Here is a 20,247-nt window from a genome sequence, read left to right as displayed (position 1 = left end):
TCACCTGGGAGCGATCAAAACCAGGATTAAAGGAGTAATTTCCAATGTGTGCTGCTAATAGACAAGATTGATCCGGAGTGTATTAAAAAATAACTTTTACTTAAATTTCTTAAAACATAAGCGTTTGCGATATGAGCGCATATATTCAAATCATATGTCACAGTCGTGTACAATTATTCTGTTTTTATCAGTATGCATATACAGCGATATTGGAGACAGCAAAAATAGTCCACCTTTTATGGTTTCCTAATACTTGTGGTTCAAATAATTCGTAAGTTTCAGAGGTTTTCTCATAAGCACTCAGATGCTTTGTTAATCATGTAGGATATACAGAAGATATGTGAGAATTATTTCGGGCAGTTGCCCTCCTACCCCTTTATTTATGGGATGATGGCGTTCCTTTCAGGCGTCTTCTGTGAAATCCTAGATTTAGTTGGACCTCTGAAATAAGGTAATTCTTCTCCCAATTTCTCTCCCAACGCGTTTCCTCTGACCCATTGATTCATCAGGGGAGATAGGTCATGAATGCTGCTTCGTCCTGTTCCTTGGGGAGCTGTCACAGCAGGCGTCAGGACCAGACGCCGATACTCTGCCTCCGAACTGAGAGGCCATTCTCTTGCCACTGCAAGCATGTCTTGCTGACAGCAAACTACATTTTTTTCAAGACAGCTATATCTAAATTTTCATGCAGCTCCCCAAGGAACAGGACGAAGCAGCATTCATGACCTATCTCCCCTGATGAATCAATGGGTCAGAGGAAACGCGTTGGGAGAGAAATTGGGAGAAGAATTACCTTATTTCAGAGGTCCAACTAAATCTAGGATTTCACAGAAGACGCCTGAAAGGAACGCCATCATCCCATAAATAAAGGGGTAGGAGGGCAACTGCCCGAAATAATTCTCACATATCTTCTGTATATCCTACATGATTAACAAAGCATCTGAGTGCTTATGAGAAAACCTCTGAAACTTACGAATTATTTGAACCACAAGTATTAGGAAACCATAAAAGGTGGACTATTTTTGCTGTCTCCAATATCGCTGTACATGCATACTGATAAAAACAGAATAATTGTACACGACTGTGACATATGATTTGAATATATGCGCTCATATCGCAAACGCTTATGTTTTAAGAAATTTAAGTAAAAGTTATTTTTTAATACACTCCGGATCAATCTTGTCTATTTGTTATAATTTACGGAGAATACTTGACAAACCAACATTGTCTAGGTGGTAGACGATACACAAGACCACGAATATATAATGTGTGCTGCTGCCAAGACCTAAGGGCGGTGAGCCATCTGGTCACCGCAAGGATAGTGGAGTGGGAGGGAATGAAAAACAGATCTTGTTTCGGCGCTGCTACACGTCAAAGCAAATAAGACAGTGGAATAGATAGTCACGTAACAAAGGAATGATTTATTAATAAAAGTGGCTACGCGTTTCAGTGCAGAATTAGCATCTTGGCCTTCTTGCATGCCGCACACGTCACCTGCGTAGACACCAGATACAAAATAAATTCAAACCCCTGACCAAACCCTTAAACTAATTCAGACACCCAGCCAGATTCCTAAATTGATTCAGACCCCTAAATTAATTTACACACCCAATCAAATCCCCATATTAATTCAGACCCCCGACCAGACCCCTAAATTAATTTAGACCCCCAACTAGAGACCTAAATTAATTCAGATCCCTGACCAGACCCCTAAATTAATTCAGACCCCTATGTACTTATTGTTCCCGGGGCCTTTTTCCTCTACTTCCATCTCTGGGTTCCTCCTCTCTTCTTCGGGTACTTTTTTTGCCTGTTCCCTTCTCCTAACTAACGCTGGCCTCCTAACTGACTCTGGGTAGCATCACAATGTTATGTTCTACGGGCCGCATTATATAGACCTGATGGCGGCCCTGTTTACAGCCCTGCAGGAAAAAAAAAAGAGAATGTCATATTGCTCGAGAATCCACAAATGTAATATGTGAAGTCAATATGTGAAGTCATTTTTTCCCTCCAGATATGTCAATGTCTGTTTATTCCCAAATATATAGTGTGCGTCCAACTTGATTATTCATGAGGCTACATTCTCGGTCTCCCGGTCTACTGTCTAAAATGAAAATACCTATATGATAGAATTAAAATGCCTTTGGCCTTTCCACCACTGTCAGTCAGTGTGAGGGCCTTCCCATTCTCATTGAGACAAGCAGCGCCTACACTGTAGAATGGCCATGCTCTTGCGCCATGAAATGGAGGGAAATGTGGTTATATAGGGATTTCCTGGTAGTACACTATATAGATATTTTTCTGTTACAATGTCTACACAATATATATATATATATATATATACCATGTAATACACACAGTGGAGGAGATATATCAAAACTGGTGCTAAGGAAAAGTGGAGTAGTTGCCCATGGCAACCAATCAGATTCCACCTCTCATTTTTCAGAGGACTTTAAAAAAAATGAAAGCAGCAACCGGATCGGTTGTCATGGACATCTACTCCACTTTTCCTTTGCACCAAGTTTCATATTTCTTCCCCCTTGTTTTTTTTGTTGTTGCTATTACTGGAAGTCTGCTTCATAACACAAACACATTTCATAAGCATTTGTGATAAAGAATAAATATACCACTATAACCTTAAAACCTAGTGTATAAAATGTATTATCTTGTTACAATGGCGCCTGTCGAGGGGTGGGATATATTAGGCAGCAAGTGAACAGTCAGTTCTTGAAGTTGATGTGTTGGAAGCAAGAAAAATGGGCAAGCGTATGGATCTGATGACTAAGTCAGAGAATCTCTAAAACGGCAGGTCCTTACCGGTGTTTCTGGCATGCAGGGGTTAGTACCTACCAAAAGTGGTCCAAGGAAAGAAAACACTGATTGGCGTCCAAGGCTAATTGATGCACTTAGGAAGCTAAGGCTAGGCCAACTGGTCCAATCCCACAGAAGAGCTGGAGTAGCACAAATTGCTGAAAAAGTTAATGCTTGGTTTGATGAATCTTGCTCTCTTTTATGTCATGTTAATATCCTGGTGCATGTGTGTCGCTTATCTTTATAACAGAGATGGCACCACAATGTAAAATGGGAAGAAGGCAAGCTGGCGGAGGCAGTGTGATCCTCTGGGCAATGTTCTTTTTGGGAACCTTGGCTTCTGGCATTCATGTGGATGTTACTTTGACATGTACCACCTACTTTACCTAAACATTGTTGCACACGAAGTAAACCCCTTAATGCAATGGTATTACCTAATGACAGTGGTCTCTTTCAGCAATTGTTCAGGTATTATATGAGGAACGTGCCAAAGAGTTCAAGGTTTTAGAAAATAACCGGCTCTCTAGGCACCCATACATTGTATAGGACAATGTTTATTATCATAAATATCAAATATAGATGGTTTGAAATGTAAATGATATATACCATTATTGATATCTTTATAGGATATAGCTTACTTTCTAAATTATCTAAAAAATATAAGACACATCAAAATACATCACTATGTTGGTTGTACTAATACTTACGGATATAACGTTAAAATCAAAAGTGAATAATATTAAAAGTAAGAAATTAAAATATGCTAAAAATAAGGTAGTATTGTGTAGAAGTTTGTGAAAACTGGAAAATACTGTGTAGAAACGGGAAAATAAAATACAATAATATCAATGGCTAGAAATAAATACAATAATGATTCTTCATTTAAAAGTTCCTTGCAGACATCATTCAAACATTGTATATCACAAATCCATCCACTATATCAGATATTTCCTTGTAATTTATGGATAAAAAAAAAAATAAGACAACTGCGGGGCCCCTTGTGGTGTCCTAAGAACAATTTATTTTTGCCACTAGTAGATGTTGTTTTATCAAATATTATCTTGCTTCATAAAGTGCTGTATTACATGCAGTATTGTATTGCTTAGTACGGAGATAATATGGGATCATCAGCTGTTCTGTATATGTATACTGACTGACACTTGCAATTTATCTTTTGCATAGCAGATTGAATGTATCATGCGTATGCTGTTACCATCAAATGCGTTTGTTCACTACTCTAGCCTAAACCACATTGCTCATGGTAAGTAGTCTCTCGGTCAGTTGCCTGTAGCGATATCTCTGAAGTCCCATATTCTGTGGTGTGCTGTGGTAGGCTATAGGTGCCATTGGCCGCAGTTGAGCTAAAAAAAAAAAATCTTCAGTTTGTTTACACTCTTTGCGTATACGTCGAGCCAAGCTTTTCTTGACTGGAACTTGTAGTACAAACAATGACGGCACTTAATGGGCTTGTTGTAGAGACTTGGAACTTATTTTGAAGACTGTGCAAACAGTATGCTCTTGCCGTAGCCCCCCAGTTGTAGGGATCGGGGGCAATTGGATGATAGTTTCTCCATTATAATTAGATGGTAACTTCTCTGTTGCAATGTAATTGAAGCAGATACTGTAGTAGTATATACCTCCTAGTGGCAACCATTGGCTAGACACGTTTCGGAGCATTCTTTGCTCCTTAATTATAAAAACATTAAGGTTTAATCTTTGCTACTGAAGAATGAGCTAAGAATGCTCCGAAACGCATGTATCCAACGGTTGCCACTAGGAGGTATATACAACTACAGTATCTGCTTCAATTACATTACAACAGGGAAGTTACCATCTAATTGGAACATAATCAGTACAGCTAACATTGTGATATAAGGGATATAAGTTATTAGTACAGTGAACATTGTGATGTATTATGATGTGTCTTATCCTTGTTATATAATTTAGAACGTAAGCTTTATGCCATAAAAATATCAATAAGGGTATATATAATTAACAATTCATTCATCTTTATTTGATATTTATAATAATAAACATTGCCCTGTATATTATATGGTAAGCTAGAAAGCCGGTTATTTTTTTTATAACTCAGTATTTTGCAGATTTTTTGGTGTGCATATCATATCAAACCAGTGCACTCGGTTTACTATTGCATCATACAGTAGAGAAGCCACTTTTAGCCATTTATTTTTTTGCTACAAAGTGTTCATGGTTTTGACTTGGCCTCCAAATTCCCCAGTTCTCAATCCGATTGAGCATTTGTGGGATGCGCTGTCACGATCTGTGGGTTTGTGGACCCACTGGGCCGTACCGCCGTAGAGGGATAGCAGCTGGCCAAACAGGGTACCACGACAAAGCCTATAGTCCGAGCACAAGGGTACCTGGGGTAATTCAGACAGTAGTAAGGCCTATGCTCAGATGGGACCTTGGCAGCAGACACCAGGCGTGGTGTAACATAGCAGGCGTGGTCGCAAGCAGCTCACGACTCCAACTCTTCAAGGACACGAAATGAGGTATAGCACAGGATACAGGTAGCAGGTCACAGGAACACTGGGAACAGGAAAACACTAAGGGACCATTTGCAAGACTAACATCGGTAAACACAACAATGCTCAGGCAATGAGTTTAAGGGCAGAGCCATTTTTATAGTCCAAGGGAATAATGAGTTAATTACTGATTTCTGACGTGTGTGTACTAGCCCTTTAAGGCCGGGCGCGAGCGTGCGCACGCACTCTACGGGAGCCAGTATAGTGATGCGGAAGTGAGTGCCGGTGACTCTCGGGAGGGAGATGCCACCCAGCACTCACTGTTCCATGGCCACAACTGTCGCGGGGGTAAGTTAGAACGTGGCTGTGGATGTTACACGCTGGAAATACAAACCATCCAACCTCTCAATTTGCAGAACTTGAAGGATCTGCTGCTATTGTCTTGGTGCAGATTCCACAGGACATCTTCAGAGGTCTTGTGGAGTCCATGCATTGACGGTTTAGAGCTGTTTTGCAGAAGAGCGGTACCTACACAATATTAGGCAGGTGGTTTTAATGTTATGGTTGATCGGTGTATATCTATCATCATGATTTTTAAGTCCACTCTTTTGTGTTTAGACAGACTAAAGATATTATTTTCCAGCACACACTTAGTTTATATATTTAGGTACAGTAATAATTGGCGTTTAAAGCTTTGTTGAAATGAAATACATCCTGATCCTCTGAGCATAATTTCATCCTCAGGACAGCTGATTTGTAGCCACTTGACAGATGCAAGAGTCAAAGGTGTTCTTATGTCAGTGCACACTGCCACTTCATTCACAGTAAAGCAGTATCATCCTATACATGAAATTGAGCCCCTGTCACTGTTTTACTGACAGGACCGGTTATGCTGGTTCATCTGTCAATGTTCTGCCTTATTCCTTGTCAGATTGCCTGTTATGGAATCACCAGTTGAGCAATTCCCAGGATGGAAGTTTATGGAATTGCTAGGTGGGCGATTCCCCAAAGGCTGCTGGAGACTGTCAGGAATGAGCGTGCAAATAAATCCGCTCTGTCGATCAACTCTGATCAACAGAATCTAAGGCTACTCTATGGTTTTCCCCAGAGTCCACTGCAAGTCAGGTTTGACTTTGCATCATATTTTAACAGAGTCCAGTGTTAGATAAGAGAGCAATGCAGGCAATACCAGAGTAGATAACAAGACAGCCCGTAAACAGAAAGTCCAAATCACAAAGCTAGAGGATATCAGGAATTGTAGAGGTCAAAACCAGCCGGGAGCAGAATGTCAAAATCAGTAACCAAAGGGTAAATCCAGAGTCAAACCAAGGTACAGGGTATAGTCACTAGCTTGATCAATCACATGGAAACAAGGAGAATCACAAGCAAAGAAGACAGAGCTTACCCAGACTTAAATACTCCACCCTTCAATCTGAGAGGAAGAAAGAGAAGTGAGATAGGTTCTGCAGCTAAAACCAGAGCCGTCCAGTAGCTAGACTAGTAGTCATGGCAATCTTAAAGGGATAGACGTTTCCTATTCCTAACATTGCCTGCCCCTCCCCCACACCTAATCAAATAAACAAAATTGCTTGATGGATACAAACATCTTCACAAAATAACTGTGACATCAATTTACAGCCCAGCTTTTATGTTAAAACCTGGATGAAATAACCTTACAAACACTGTCACCTCCCACAATGCACCCCTGTAGAATATCCTGAATATACTGTATGATGTTTCTTCCCTGCCTCTCTCAAAGACATATACATTAGTTCAGCATTATCATATATTGAGAATTGCATGGGGATAATTATTTCAATTCTCTGGTTTATTTTGTATGGACATGAAACTTTTCGATACTTTTTTAATTATATAAATTGTCAGGAAATGGAAAGTTCTTCAAGTTGGCAAGAAAATGCTAAGGCTCAGAATAAAAGCTGCTGGCCCCTGAATGAAGGATGGCCGATGGCTGATGGATCTGACACTCTCGAACATGGAAATAAAAGCGCTCTCTTGGAGAGGATCTGTTCATTCCTCTGCCTCCTACGCTGAAAGCTTAGAAGGATTAGTTGAAGCTGGGTAGGGAAATTGTGACTAGAGGACAGCTGGAGCATATGGTAATCTGTTGATTTTCTTAGTAATCTAAAAGCTGCCAGTATACCAGGCAACTAGCCTGCTAGTAGGCAGATGGCAACTTTCTCTAGCAAATCTTACAAAGATTACAGCAAAGAAAAGTCTACCTAGAGACTGCAGGAAAACTAAGTGATAGCGCAAGTGTGTGACACATCTAGGGTTCATATTAACCCAAAATGCACCAGAATTCTGTCTCACATTGGTGTACATGCTGTGCGCCAAATTTATTATGTGCTTTAGACACCTTTTTACCCCAGGGGACACACAATGTTTAGCCAAAGCCAATATCTGCAGGAACTGGTCAATGTCATCCCTCTTCACATATGTAGTGAGATCTTCTGTAGGCTCCTATTTTATACAGAGACACATCATTGTCCGTGTTGGTTAATGTTCCCACCATGTATATGCCATTGAGACATTTCCCGGTTATCTCAACCATGTTGGTTCTGCAGCATCTCACATACTTTTATTTTTGCCTGTCTTAGTGTGGAGATTTCTTGTCCGCTCTTTCTTTAGATTTTTTCAATTGCATTGAGCTGTTCCATTCCAGAGCCCTGAGTCAGGCTGCAGGCATTGACAGATAGCAGTAGTGACAGAATCCTCAGTTGCTCCAAACGTGGCTCAGCAGCTAACAGATGTACCTTTATGCAGAAAGCTCTAATTCTATGGACGCTCATGAAGGTCACACTATAAAGGAGGCTTTAAAATAAATCTGCATTACTGTTATTGAGTCACATTCACTCTTATCCTTTCACACAGTTATTTTTGCCCGCTGTTACCATGTTGTGGAAAATACACTAATATCTGTGGTCAGGACTTTCTCTTACTATACACTTTTATTCCCCAAATGACATGTAGAAATGAGCTGTTTATCATTGCCATTGAATGCTGTTGGTGGGATTTATCATTGCTGATTCACAGATTTCCCATTATTCTTCAGCAGGCCTCAGCTCAAGCCTGTGACCCAAGAGGCACCCTGGAGTGTGTATAGAAAATAGCTCCCTCTGCTGGTTAATGTCACCATTAATGCAATATCACTTTTATCTGTATAGGAAAATATACTAATGCTCATAGTCCGGGCCGGCTCCAGGTTTATGTAGGCCCTTTGTCGACACAGACTTAGAGGGCTCTTTGTGGGGGAACTCACGACAGCAGTAACACGGCAGAAATTGTCAGTTTATGCCCCCATATAGAAGTTAGGCCCCCAGTTTGTGCCCCCATATAGAAGTTAGGCCCTGTTTATGCTCCTAAAAAGAAGTTAAGCCCCAAGTGTGTGCCCCCATATAAAAGTTAGGCTTCTTTTATGTCCCCATATAGAAGTTAGACCCCCAGTTTGTTCCCCCATATATATAGTGCCCTATGTAGAAAATGCCACCGTGCGCTCTATAGATAGTGCCACACAGATCCCCTGTAGATAGTGCCACACATGCCTCCTGTAGATAGTGCCACACGCACCCACTGTAGATAGTGTCACACACGCCCCCTGTAGACAGTGGCACACACACGCCCCCTGTAGATGGTGCCACACATGCCCCCAAATAGATAGTGACACACACACTTCTTGTTGATAGTGCCACATACCCTCCTGTAGATAGTGACACACACACACACACACACACACCCCTATAATAGTGCCACATCCCCTCTCCCTATAGATAGTGCCATTGGGGCTCTCTCTAGGAGTGGAATCCCCAGCCAGAGTGTCGCCGACGTTCTGGCCAGTGATTCCCGTCCCAGAGGAGCCTCTGACATCACTGTACGGGGACATTAGGGAATCCCTCTAGGAGCGGAATCTCCGACAAGAGCATTGGCAACGCTCTGGGGGAACCTCGCTCCTATACAGGGGCTCCCTTTAGGAGTGAAATCCCCGGCAAGAGCGTCGGCAACGCTCCAGCCATGCATTAATCTCCTGGAGGAGCCCCTGACGTCACTGTCCATATATGGACAGGGGCTCCACTAGACAGGGACTCCCTCTAGGAGCGGAACCCCCGGCAAGAGCGTCAGCAGTGACGTGTGGAGCTCCCTCTGGGAGTGGGATCCCCGGCAATGCTCATGCTGGGGGATCCCCTGATAAATGGAAACCCTTCAGAATTAGGCTAGGGCTGCACGGCGACTTTAGCCGTGACAGTATGCGCTTCCAAAGATCGCTGTCTGGCGCTGCATACAGTGCAGTAATGTAAGTAAATGTGGTCACTTTGCTACCTGCAAGTTGCCACGAAACCACAGTCGCAAGAAGTCCAGTGGGTTTGGAAACCTTGCAACTGTGCAGTAACTTGCGGATCGCAAAATTACCACATTGACTTTCATTAGGCAGGGTGACACAGCAATCTTTGGACCCGCCACCTGTGTCGTGGCAAAAGTCACCGTGTAGCCATAGCCTTATAGGAACCTTGCTGTAGTGTGCATAGGCTGCCTTAAAAATCCCCACAGAACATAACCCCTTCCCATTCTGGAAGTGCCATTAGGTCTGGTATACTGGAATGAACAAGTTGTGTTTTATGTGCTAGAACACTGTTATTTTCAGGTGGCTAAGAGTCTCTCTGCTGCTTAATTTAAGCAATCCTTAACTATAATTCACAGTGGTCACGCTAGGCTATTTGTCATTGGACGTCAGCCCAAATAGTCATATCTTCTCTATTTATTTTTATCAAAGTATTTCTTCTCGTAAGACACATCTCAACACCCAAAGATGATATGTGATCTTTAAAGATGTTGAAAGTCACTTATGGACTTGTCCTAAATATCTTTTCCCATAACAGAAATAGGTTGTGTTTATTTTGTTTGAAAATATGTATCTGAATAGTATACAGTATGGTCTAATTTTTTCTGTACATTTACCCTTCTTTAGAATGGTGGCCATGGTTTATTTAGTTATTTGGGTTTGGAATTGGTCATTTTGGCACTCATATGGAATTCAACAGAAAAAAAACCTCCTGTTTGGATCTGTATGAAATCAGACACAAAGCCGTAATACGGCAATGTGCATGGACCAAAATTCTATAATAATTAGTCATGCTGCTTTTTCTTTTTTTTTTGACAGAATGTAAATAAAAATTACATTTTTATATTTTTTTTCCTTCAGGAACTATAATTATGTCAGAAGATTTGCGAGATGCTTTAGACAACATGTATGATGCCAGGATTCCTAAACTCTGGTACAAAATTTCCTGGGATTCTGCCACCTTAGGTTTTTGGTTTACAGAACTGTTGGAAAGAAATCAGCAGTTTCGAAGCTGGTTATTCGATGGCCGCCCAAATCAATTCTGGATGACAGGATTTTTTAATCCACAGGTAAAAGCCTTCAAAAGCAACTGTTTCCCGATAACAATTGTGTTACTTAAAGAGAACCTTTCACCTGCCCATACATGTGCAGCTGAGTGCAGCATGTAATAGGCAAGGCTGTACAAACGCTGGGGCACTTTAAATTTTTTCCTATCTTCCTGTGTTATTTAGATATCGGGGCCATTATATTTGGTGCCAGATATTTAAATAACCCCCAGCCCTGCCCATTACATGCTGCACTCAGCTGCACATGTATGGGCAGGTGAAAGGTTCTCTTTAAAGGAGTTTTCTGGATTTATGTAAATTAAGCTTATTAATTGTAATGAAAAGTCCTGCAACTTTGTAATATAGCATATTTCATGTCCAAATGACATGTGCGTAGCTGATTACAAAAGAGAGCTTTGATACACTTAATGAGCCTAGTGACCTCATCGCTTATACATGATCAGAACTGCTGTCCATTGACAGCAAGCAGAGATCATGAAATAGTGAGTGAGTATACAGTGATTAAGCTTTATTTCCATAAAACCAGAAGCTGGATTTTTCTGTGACTTGCCACATGCATTTTAGTATTTTGTCAGTTGTTTTTAGCAGTCACCTTAGCAACAGACTACAAACTATCAGTTGTCAGCAAGTACTGTAATATAAAGAAATATACAGTTTGTAGTTTTATATGTCATACAATTTGTATATATTTTCTCCCCATAATGTAACAATGTAAGATTTGTATTAGTCTTGTAATGACAAAAATCTTTAGCATTCCAAGGCGGCAAAATTCTCTTCGGTTTACTTATATAGATGTGTTGGACAGGTGCAATGTCATAAAATGTGGGCAGCAATAGAGGCAAGATAGACAATAAAAAGGAATACACTAATACTCTATACTCTGGTCTCTAACCACATAGAGCAATACTTTGACGAATCATATTTCCAAATTACAGTATTTAGTATGTTATGATTGCAAAAAGATCTGAACCTTATATATAATGATTTCTCTTATCTCATCAAAACCATTTTTCCAATAGGGTTTTCTGACTGCTATGAGACAAGAAACAACTCGAATGAATTTGTCAAAAGGCTGGGCTTTAGACAGTGTAATTTTGCATAATGATGTCACCAAACTGATGAAAGAAGATGTCAATGCTCCTCCTGCAGCTGACATTGGAGGCGTCTACATTTATGGCCTGTTTCTTGATGGTGCTGGCTGGGACCGCAGAAACACAAAGCTTGTGGAAGCTCAACCAAAGGTACAGTACATGAAGAAAATGGTGGTGCAATATATTCCAGTAATAGTGATAAGAACCAACCAAAAAAGCAGGGTAGCTGATACAATTATAATCAACGCTCTATATCAGTGGTCTCCAACCTGTGACTTGCTTTCCAGTGTTTTTCAAAACTACTACTCCCAGCATTCCCTGACATCCTTTGACTGTCAGGGCTTGCTGGGTATTGGAGCTTTGCGGCAGCTTGAGTTTCACAGGTTGAAGAACACAACCACTACCCTAAATAATAAGATGGATATGTTCATTATAATATAACGTTATACAAGGATACAAGCATCTATCAGTACTAAGATTTGCTGATGGTAGAAGGTAAAGAAATAATACAGAAATTGTAATTGTACGGGACTGGTAAAAATAAATTTCTTTACGGATCACGAATGTATCTTCAGCCAGCCATTGATCTATGGGAAGTAAACTATTGTACGGTCACTGTATAATGTGCCTGGACTAGCGTCCGTCACACACAGTCACTAATGTCCTCTTAGACTTATTTGTCATTTCCATATTGATTTTCTTTCAGACATTGATACTGAATCCTGCTGTTAATAACATTTTCACAAGTTATGTTTCTAACATGAGCATTAAAGCCAGTTCAGTACCTGCGAAATGTAGTTTTTGCTTCTGATGTTTTAAGAATCAATGGAGGGTGTATTAGTAAAATGTCATAGTGTACAGATTTTGGGATAAAAGCCAGCACAGATCTGCTCGCAACAAGTGTTAATGTTAGAATTGGCTGTAACTTCTGTGCTGTGATTGATATTTTAAGTCTGTCCTTATACAAAGAATTAGGTATTGGTGAGGTGCCCGGTACAGCATACGATATGCCCAGAAATGAAGGCACAATGGCCATTGCTCTATCAAACAGCATGAACCTGTTTTCCTGTCTCTTGTGAAAGGTGGGCCTATGCACCAACAGAGCAAAGGTCATCTATGGATGACCATTCGCTGGATCAATCTCTTCTATCATCTGATGTTTAGTCGCATAGTGGGCCTTTTCATTGACCTCTATGCCTGATTCTTTTGGAAGTGCACTGAAACATCTACATGAAATACTAATTTTTGGAGTGCATCCGATGGACGAAGTATAGATTTATTGTTGGGTATTTTACATTTTACATATTGTTATTATCTACGGAGAAGTAGAATAACTTTCCAATACATTCTTTTACTTCTCTTGTGCTTAGTCATCTTCTTGAGTCACATATGATCTTATAGCCATTCAATATTCAATAAAATCGATAGAATTCTATTGGTTTCTCCTTAGAATCAGTAAACACTCTTATGACCGCTACTCCATTGCTTCAAAATATATTAGGGGGAATATTTGGAGTCTTATAACCCTTCATTAATAAAATATTCAGGGCAGAACGATGGAGATCAGGTATACTATGTCGGTCCAGTCCCAGGGGGTGCAAGGCTTTTGCCAGCACAGGAACACAGCGGTAGCAATTGCACGCTATGCCATGTCAAGGCACTACTGGTGATGATTATTAGTAGTATTTACTCGCTGAGCCCAGCAAAGCGCCCTGTATAGGTGTATTGCAGCGGATTCAAAGATTTTACAAATAGTGCGAAGTGAATTAATATAGTTTACTTACGTGACAAAGACTAATAAGATATACAATGAAACAAATAAGCAATACACTTAGCTTTTCGCGGTTTACCAATTTTTTATAGTTGTCCGTAGTTTCACTTTAGTAATCTATGCGTGTATTTTGGACTGTAGGATGTTAAACTCATGGTGTTACTCCTGTATATACAGCTTTTGTTACATTTCTGTAACCAAAAAATAAGATTTGTGTGACGGCTCTGACTTCACTTGACAGTGCTGTCAATGGAGTAGCACGCTGTTTTCTGAGCATAGTGTATTCGGTACAATTTGGGACATGTAACTCTTATCACTAAAGCTGGCAATGAAAAGCATTTTTTCTTTTTAGCATTATGAGCTACCAGTCTTACTGATTAAACTCTGTCATTTTAGTTTTTTTTTCATTTGCAGCTGTCACAGTCAGTATGATATGACATGTTCAAACAGGAGTTGGAGTGAGATTTCATTTAGTGCTAATCTTCTTTTAACAGGCCTAGTGCTCTGACACCTATAGGTTCTGAGAATTACACAGGCGACTTGCAGCTCTTTGTTTTCAAGTACATATTGTTCTGAGGGAAGACACGCTACAATCTTAAAAAATATTATACTTTATTTTACTTTTAATATCCTGCCCTTGACTTGATTCAATTTCAAAATATATAGAAAAGAAAAAATAGTGCAGCATATTACTTTAATTTACACCTTCATATACTCATCAACATTGAAATCGGAACACCAAGAAGACAAGCCGTAGGGTTATGCAAATCGAGACGTAACCGGTGTCACTAAGACCTGGAAATAATAAAATTTTCGAGCACTTACCTCCAATCTGTGGCATGTAGAAGGGGCATAAAAGCCAGATTGAAAACAATGTTTTTTAGCCATATAAAACCTCAAAATTCAGATCAAATGTTGTGGGATAATTGTGCGATGCCTCCTGTTCGTCAACGTGCCAGTTATTGCCGCTTGTCGCAAACTGAAAGGGGCAGAATCCTTGAACTCAGAGACCTTGGTTTATCACCCTGGCAGATCACTATGCGCCTAGGCTGAGATGTCAGCACTGTTCAATGTTGCATGTCCAGGAGGTTGGGAGAACAACAACGAACCGGAATAACAACAAGAGGTACGCGGAGCCAAACCTCCGCTCATCCTCTTCAGTGATGAGCCCTGCTTTTGTCTCGGACACTATTATAGCCGGAGATTGGTCTGGAGACCATGTAGGCAACGCAATAAAAGAGGCCTTCACAATTATGGTGTGGGGTGGCATAATGTACGGTAGTCTACTCTTCTCTTCATTTCAGGTACACTTACAGCTTGGCATTATAGTGATTTGGTCGTGGAACCAGTGGTACGGCCATTTCTCCAAAGTGTCCCAGAAGCCGATTTTCATAAGCATGTTGCTCATGCTTCTGTGAGCAGCCTGTGTGGCCTAAACGTGCTACCATGGCCTGCAGCATCTCCAGACTTGTCTCCCATCGAGAGCATCTGGGACGTCATTGGTTGGCAATTGCAAAGAGAGCTGCCAGAAGCCAATCTTGATGCTCTGCGTGCCCAAGTGCATTCAGCGTGGCATAACATTCCTCAGACAACCATTAATAACCTCATTGATAGCATTCCAAGGTGTGTAACTGAGTTTATTTCTGCGCGTGGCGGTCCTACTCAATACTGAATAAATCAAGATGTTTGCAATATTTTGTTTCCATTTTTTTTATCATTTCCGTATCTTTAACATGTCTACCGATCCTCTGATTTCCACAATTCCAAAACTTTTCCTTTTTGGTGTAGCAATTTCAATGTTGAGGAGTGTATGACATCATCTTCTGGCGGCCAGTTGTGCGATTGTGGGCACGGACGGCCGCGCTCCACATTTTCGAGCGTCAATAGAACCGGGTGCGTCCGTAATTGTGGACCGTATTACAGTCCGCAATTAGGGAGATTTTTTACGGTCATGTGCATCGGGTCTTAGGGATAGATTGTGTGTAAGAGGCACACCCTTTATAGATATAATTTTTATAATGTTTTAACAGAAAAGGAAAACTCACACAATGATTAGTTTAACAATGACCATGACTTGTCATGACGATATTCGAGTAAACTGCAATCTTCACATAAATACTAAGCAGGTGGTAGGTCTTTGAGACAAAAGTTCTGTGTCAGGGATTTTAGATTTTAAGGGCCCTGAGTAAAACCAGTGTTCTAGTTTATATTAGCGTTACCTTTCTAAAAGTCTTCTATGTTAGACCGTGTTTTGTAAAGCAGGCCATGCTTCCTAATCTGTTTACTCCGGAAACTGATTCATCCAAAGTGATAGAGCTGATGAATCCATCGATTTATGTTCTTATTCACATTTCTCATTACTGCTGCTAGAACGCAGTCCCGCAGTCCTTTAAGGAGCACTGTCCACTTTCCAGAGATACAAAGATATCTTAAGCTGTAGAGGCGTTGTGATAAATAAAGTAAATTATGTTGTAATTACAGCTGTCCCGCGATACACAAACAGCCAGAGTACTTGAAAATTCAGCAGCTTGTGCCATAAAGTTCTGGTTCTTCTTAAATATTTAGCATTGCAGGTCGTATAATTAGCAGCATGGTGGCTCATATGTATTACCATAAATAACATATAAAGTACAGCATAAGCAACACACCAGCCGGTTAACCTAAAATTCCAGTCTCCCTACCTATTAGGCCGAATTCAGACGACCGTAGTAGAACAACGGTCGTCACACGGATGCATGTATTTTTAATGGGGCCGTTCACAACGTACTGTGTGGAGGGTCAGTTGAAAAATAGAACATGTACTATTTTCTTCCATTTTCACGGCTTCCTCGATAGCCTCAAGTCTATGGGGATCCAAGAAAACGGGACCCCCATGGGTGCAACTCGGACATGTAAATCTGGCCTTATACACATCAATGGACTATTTCATTTGATGTGTGTGTGTGTCTGTGTATATATTTATATATATATATTTTTTATACATTACAGATAGAATACCAGCTGCCTGCTTCTTCCCTAAATAGTTCTTGCATAATTTGGAGGTGTGCTTTGGGTCATTGTCCTGTTGTAGGATGAAATTGGCTCCAATCAAGCGCTGTCCACAGGGTATGGCATGGCGTTGCAAAATGGAGTGATAGCCTTCCTTATTCAAAATCCTTTTTACCTTGTACACATCTCCCACTTTACCAGCACCAAAGCAACCCCAGACAATCACATTACCTCCACCATGCTTGACAGATGGCGTCAGGCACTCTTCCAGCATCTTTTCAGTTGTTCTGCGTCTCACAAATGTTCTTCTGTGTGATCCCAACACCTCAAACTTCGATTCGTCTGTCCATAACACTTTTTTCCAATCTTCCTCTGTCCAACGTCTGTGTGCTTTTGCCCACATTAATCTATTCCTTTTATTAGCCAGTCTCAGATATGGCTTTTTCTTTGCCACTCTGCCCTGAAGGCCAGCATCCCGGAGTCGCCTCTTCACTGTAGACGTTGACACTGGCGTTTTGCTGGTACTATTTAATGAAGCTGCCAGTTGAGGACCTGTGAGGCGTCTATTTCTAAAACTAGAGACTCTAATGTACTTGTCTTGTTGCTCAGTTGTGCAGCGGGGCCTCCCACTTCTCTTTCTACTCTGGTTAGAGCCTGTTTGTGCTGTCCTCTGAAGGGAGTAGTACACACCGTTATAGGAAATCTTCAGTTTCTTGGCAATTTCTCGCATGGAATAGCCTTCATTTCTAAGAACAAGAATAGACTCTCGAGTTTCACATGAAAGCTCTCTTTTTCTAGCCATTTTGAGAGTTTAATCGAACCCACAAATGTAATGCTCCAGATTCTCAACTAGCTCAAAGGAAGGTCAGTTTTATAGCTCCTCTAAACAGCAAAACTGTTTACAGCGGTGCTAACATAATTGCACAAGGGTTTTCAAGTGTTTTCTAATCATCCATTAGCCTTCTAACACAGTTAGCAAACACAATGTACCATTAGAACACTGGAGTGATGGTTGCTGGAAATGGGCCTCTATACACCTATGTAGATATTGCATTAAAAACCAGACGTTTGCAGCTAGAATAGTCATTTAGCACATTAACAATGTATAGAGTGTATTTCTGATTAATGTTATCTTCATTGAAAAAAACTGTGCTTTTCTTTAAAAAATAAGGAAATTTCTAAGTGACCCTAAACTTTTGAACGGTAGTGTGTGTGTGTGTGTGTGTGTGTGTGTGTGTGTGTATATATATATATATATATATATATATATATATATATATATATATATATATAAATACCTAAGTGCATTTTAACATTCAATATGCATATAAATGAAATTGCCTGCTGCTGAATGATCTGGCCTGAGCTGTTGATGACTACCATAGCTCCCTCGATTTACATTTTAAATAGGTTGTCCAGGATTACGAAAACATGGAAGCTTTCTTTTGAATACAGCACCACACCTGTCCACAGGTTGTGTTTGGTATTGCAGCCCCATTCACTTCAATAGAGCTAAACTGATATATCAGACACAACCCATGGATAGGTATTGCACTGTTTTTGGAAGAAACAGACATGTTTCTTTAGTCATGGACAACCCCTTTAACTTCTTTTCATATTACTTAACCCAACTGCTGCGGATTCTCTTTTAGAAGAGTGTGCACTTCCATGTCCTATACTTTTTGTATGACCTCAGAATTCTTATTGTTTGAATAGGGTACATGGGTGTCATGTATTGAAACAAATGCAGAAAAAACATAATATACAATTTATAATTCTTTTTAAATAATTAGAAATCTATATCTTAATGGAGTACATTTTTGCGTAGTACATAAGGAATGGAACTAGTAAGATTTCATGTGTAAATGTTGCCAATGCTATTCAGTATGTAATAAAATGAACACATAGAGTAAATAAATGCAGTAAATGAACACATAGAGTAAATAAATGCAGTAAATGAACACATAGAGTGAAAACAATAATATTGCTTGATCTAAGCAGAATATGCAGAGGGATTTACAATGCTTTTCTCTTATTTACAGGTCCTGTTTACCAATCTGCCTGTAGTTCATGTCTATGCAGTGAGCACCACAGGTCCAACAGACCCCAAGAAGCAGCTGAGTAGCCTGTACTCATGCCCAGTGTACAAGAAGCCACGGAGGACTGACCTCACATATGTTTTCTCTCTGTTCTTGAGAACAGTGTTTGTGCCTGACCATTGGACAATGAGAGGAGTTGCTCTTCTTTGTGACAATAAATAAGCATAAATTCCCCCAAAAACTGGAATTATAAGTCAAATAGCAACACTGTTATAATTAGAATGAATAATACTGTACAATTCGACAGGCGGATCCCATTCAATATTGCTCAGATCGGATCTGATCTGCAGTCATATAACTATGACATGGTTTATGTCACCGCACTATAGCACATCTCACTATATTATCATCATCACTGTCGCCTGTCTAGCTTCATATTATAGGGAAGAACAGAGTGCTAACCTTACACCAAATTAACCAGATTTATTCTGCATGTATCCACTTGGTATTTTCTGCAGTTCTTAATAAGTGCCTTCTAAAACTTTGTTGAAAACCTTGTGGAATGGATTTTATCATTGTTTATAGCATGTTTTTGACATTAGATTAACATTGTTAATTCTTTTCACAAAATGTTATCCGTAATTATACACTTGTGTTCAATTCAATGTAAACATTTTATGTGATATTCAATAAATATTGATTACATAGAACAAAGTTTCTCAGATCTTTTTTTATATAGTGGGCACACACACAATGAAAGACCTAGTGTATTGGTCTTGTAGTATGTGGAGATACAATGAAACAGTATAATGGGAAATCATTAGAAATACTATTTGGGAGGATGCAATGAGCATTGCCGGTAGATCTAGTTAGAAGGACTGTAATTACATTTATTTTCGTAAACCTAAAACTATATTATCGAGATTCTCCCTGCAGAACTATTATTGATTATTGTGCAAAGTACAGATAATGCCACAAGGTAATACAATAATCTTTATATAGCGCCAACGTATTCCGCAGCACTTTACAGTTCAGAGGAAACATGTACAAACAAAATTAGACGTTACATAGTGATAAACGACTTAATTCAAACAAAAGCAACGAGGACCCTGCTCGCAAGAGTTTGCAATGTACTGACCATAGAGTGTCTACTATCGCACAATTTTTTTCGTTTTGACAAAGTCTTCTACTTAGAAATAAAGGGAGCCCTGATGGGGTCAAGATTTTCGCCATCTTTGGGAAATTTATGTATGAGGCTGTGGGAGGAGATATTTATTTTCTCATTTAAAGGGAACCTTTTACCTCCCCATACATGTGCAGCATTTAATGGGCAGGGCCGCACAAACCCTGGGGCACTTTAAAAAACTATTCTACCCTCCTTCGTTATTTAGATATCGGCGCCGTTATATTTGGCGCCCGATATTTAAATAACCCCCTGAACTGTCAATGGGACGTGTCATGGCAAGAGGGAGGGTAACATGGCTGTGACACTGTCCAATCAGCTACAGACAGCTCCACAGCAAGTGCTGGAGAGAGGAGAGCGTGTGCGCGCACGCTCCCACACTTCAGCTCTCGGCAGACAAGGACAAGACTGATCTCCCGCGAGAGATCACACAGTCTTGTACTTGTCTGCCAAACTG

General features: G+C 40.2%; 1 protein-coding gene across 1 annotated transcript in view; it reads left to right on the top strand.

The window, feature by feature from the left end:
- LOC142651748 (dynein axonemal heavy chain 5-like) overlaps window positions 1–19,242 on the top strand; it is a 298,958-nt gene extending 279,716 nt beyond the window's left edge. Inside the window, exons 75-77 of the mRNA XM_075826792.1 lie at window positions 10,513–10,721; window positions 11,738–11,959; window positions 18,611–19,242. Coding sequence (XP_075682907.1) covers window positions 10,513–10,721; window positions 11,738–11,959; window positions 18,611–18,829 — 650 coding nt within the window. The 3' untranslated portion in view covers window positions 18,830–19,242. The remainder of the gene's footprint in view (window positions 1–10,512; window positions 10,722–11,737; window positions 11,960–18,610) is intronic.
- The last annotated feature ends 1,005 nt before the right edge of the window (window positions 19,243–20,247 follow it).

The sequence above is a fragment of the Rhinoderma darwinii genome, chromosome 5, assembly GCF_050947455.1.
Source record: "Rhinoderma darwinii isolate aRhiDar2 chromosome 5, aRhiDar2.hap1, whole genome shotgun sequence".
In the NCBI taxonomy this organism is placed as follows: domain Eukaryota; kingdom Metazoa; phylum Chordata; class Amphibia; order Anura; family Rhinodermatidae; genus Rhinoderma; species Rhinoderma darwinii.
This window is presented reverse-complemented; position numbering and strand designations above follow the sequence as displayed.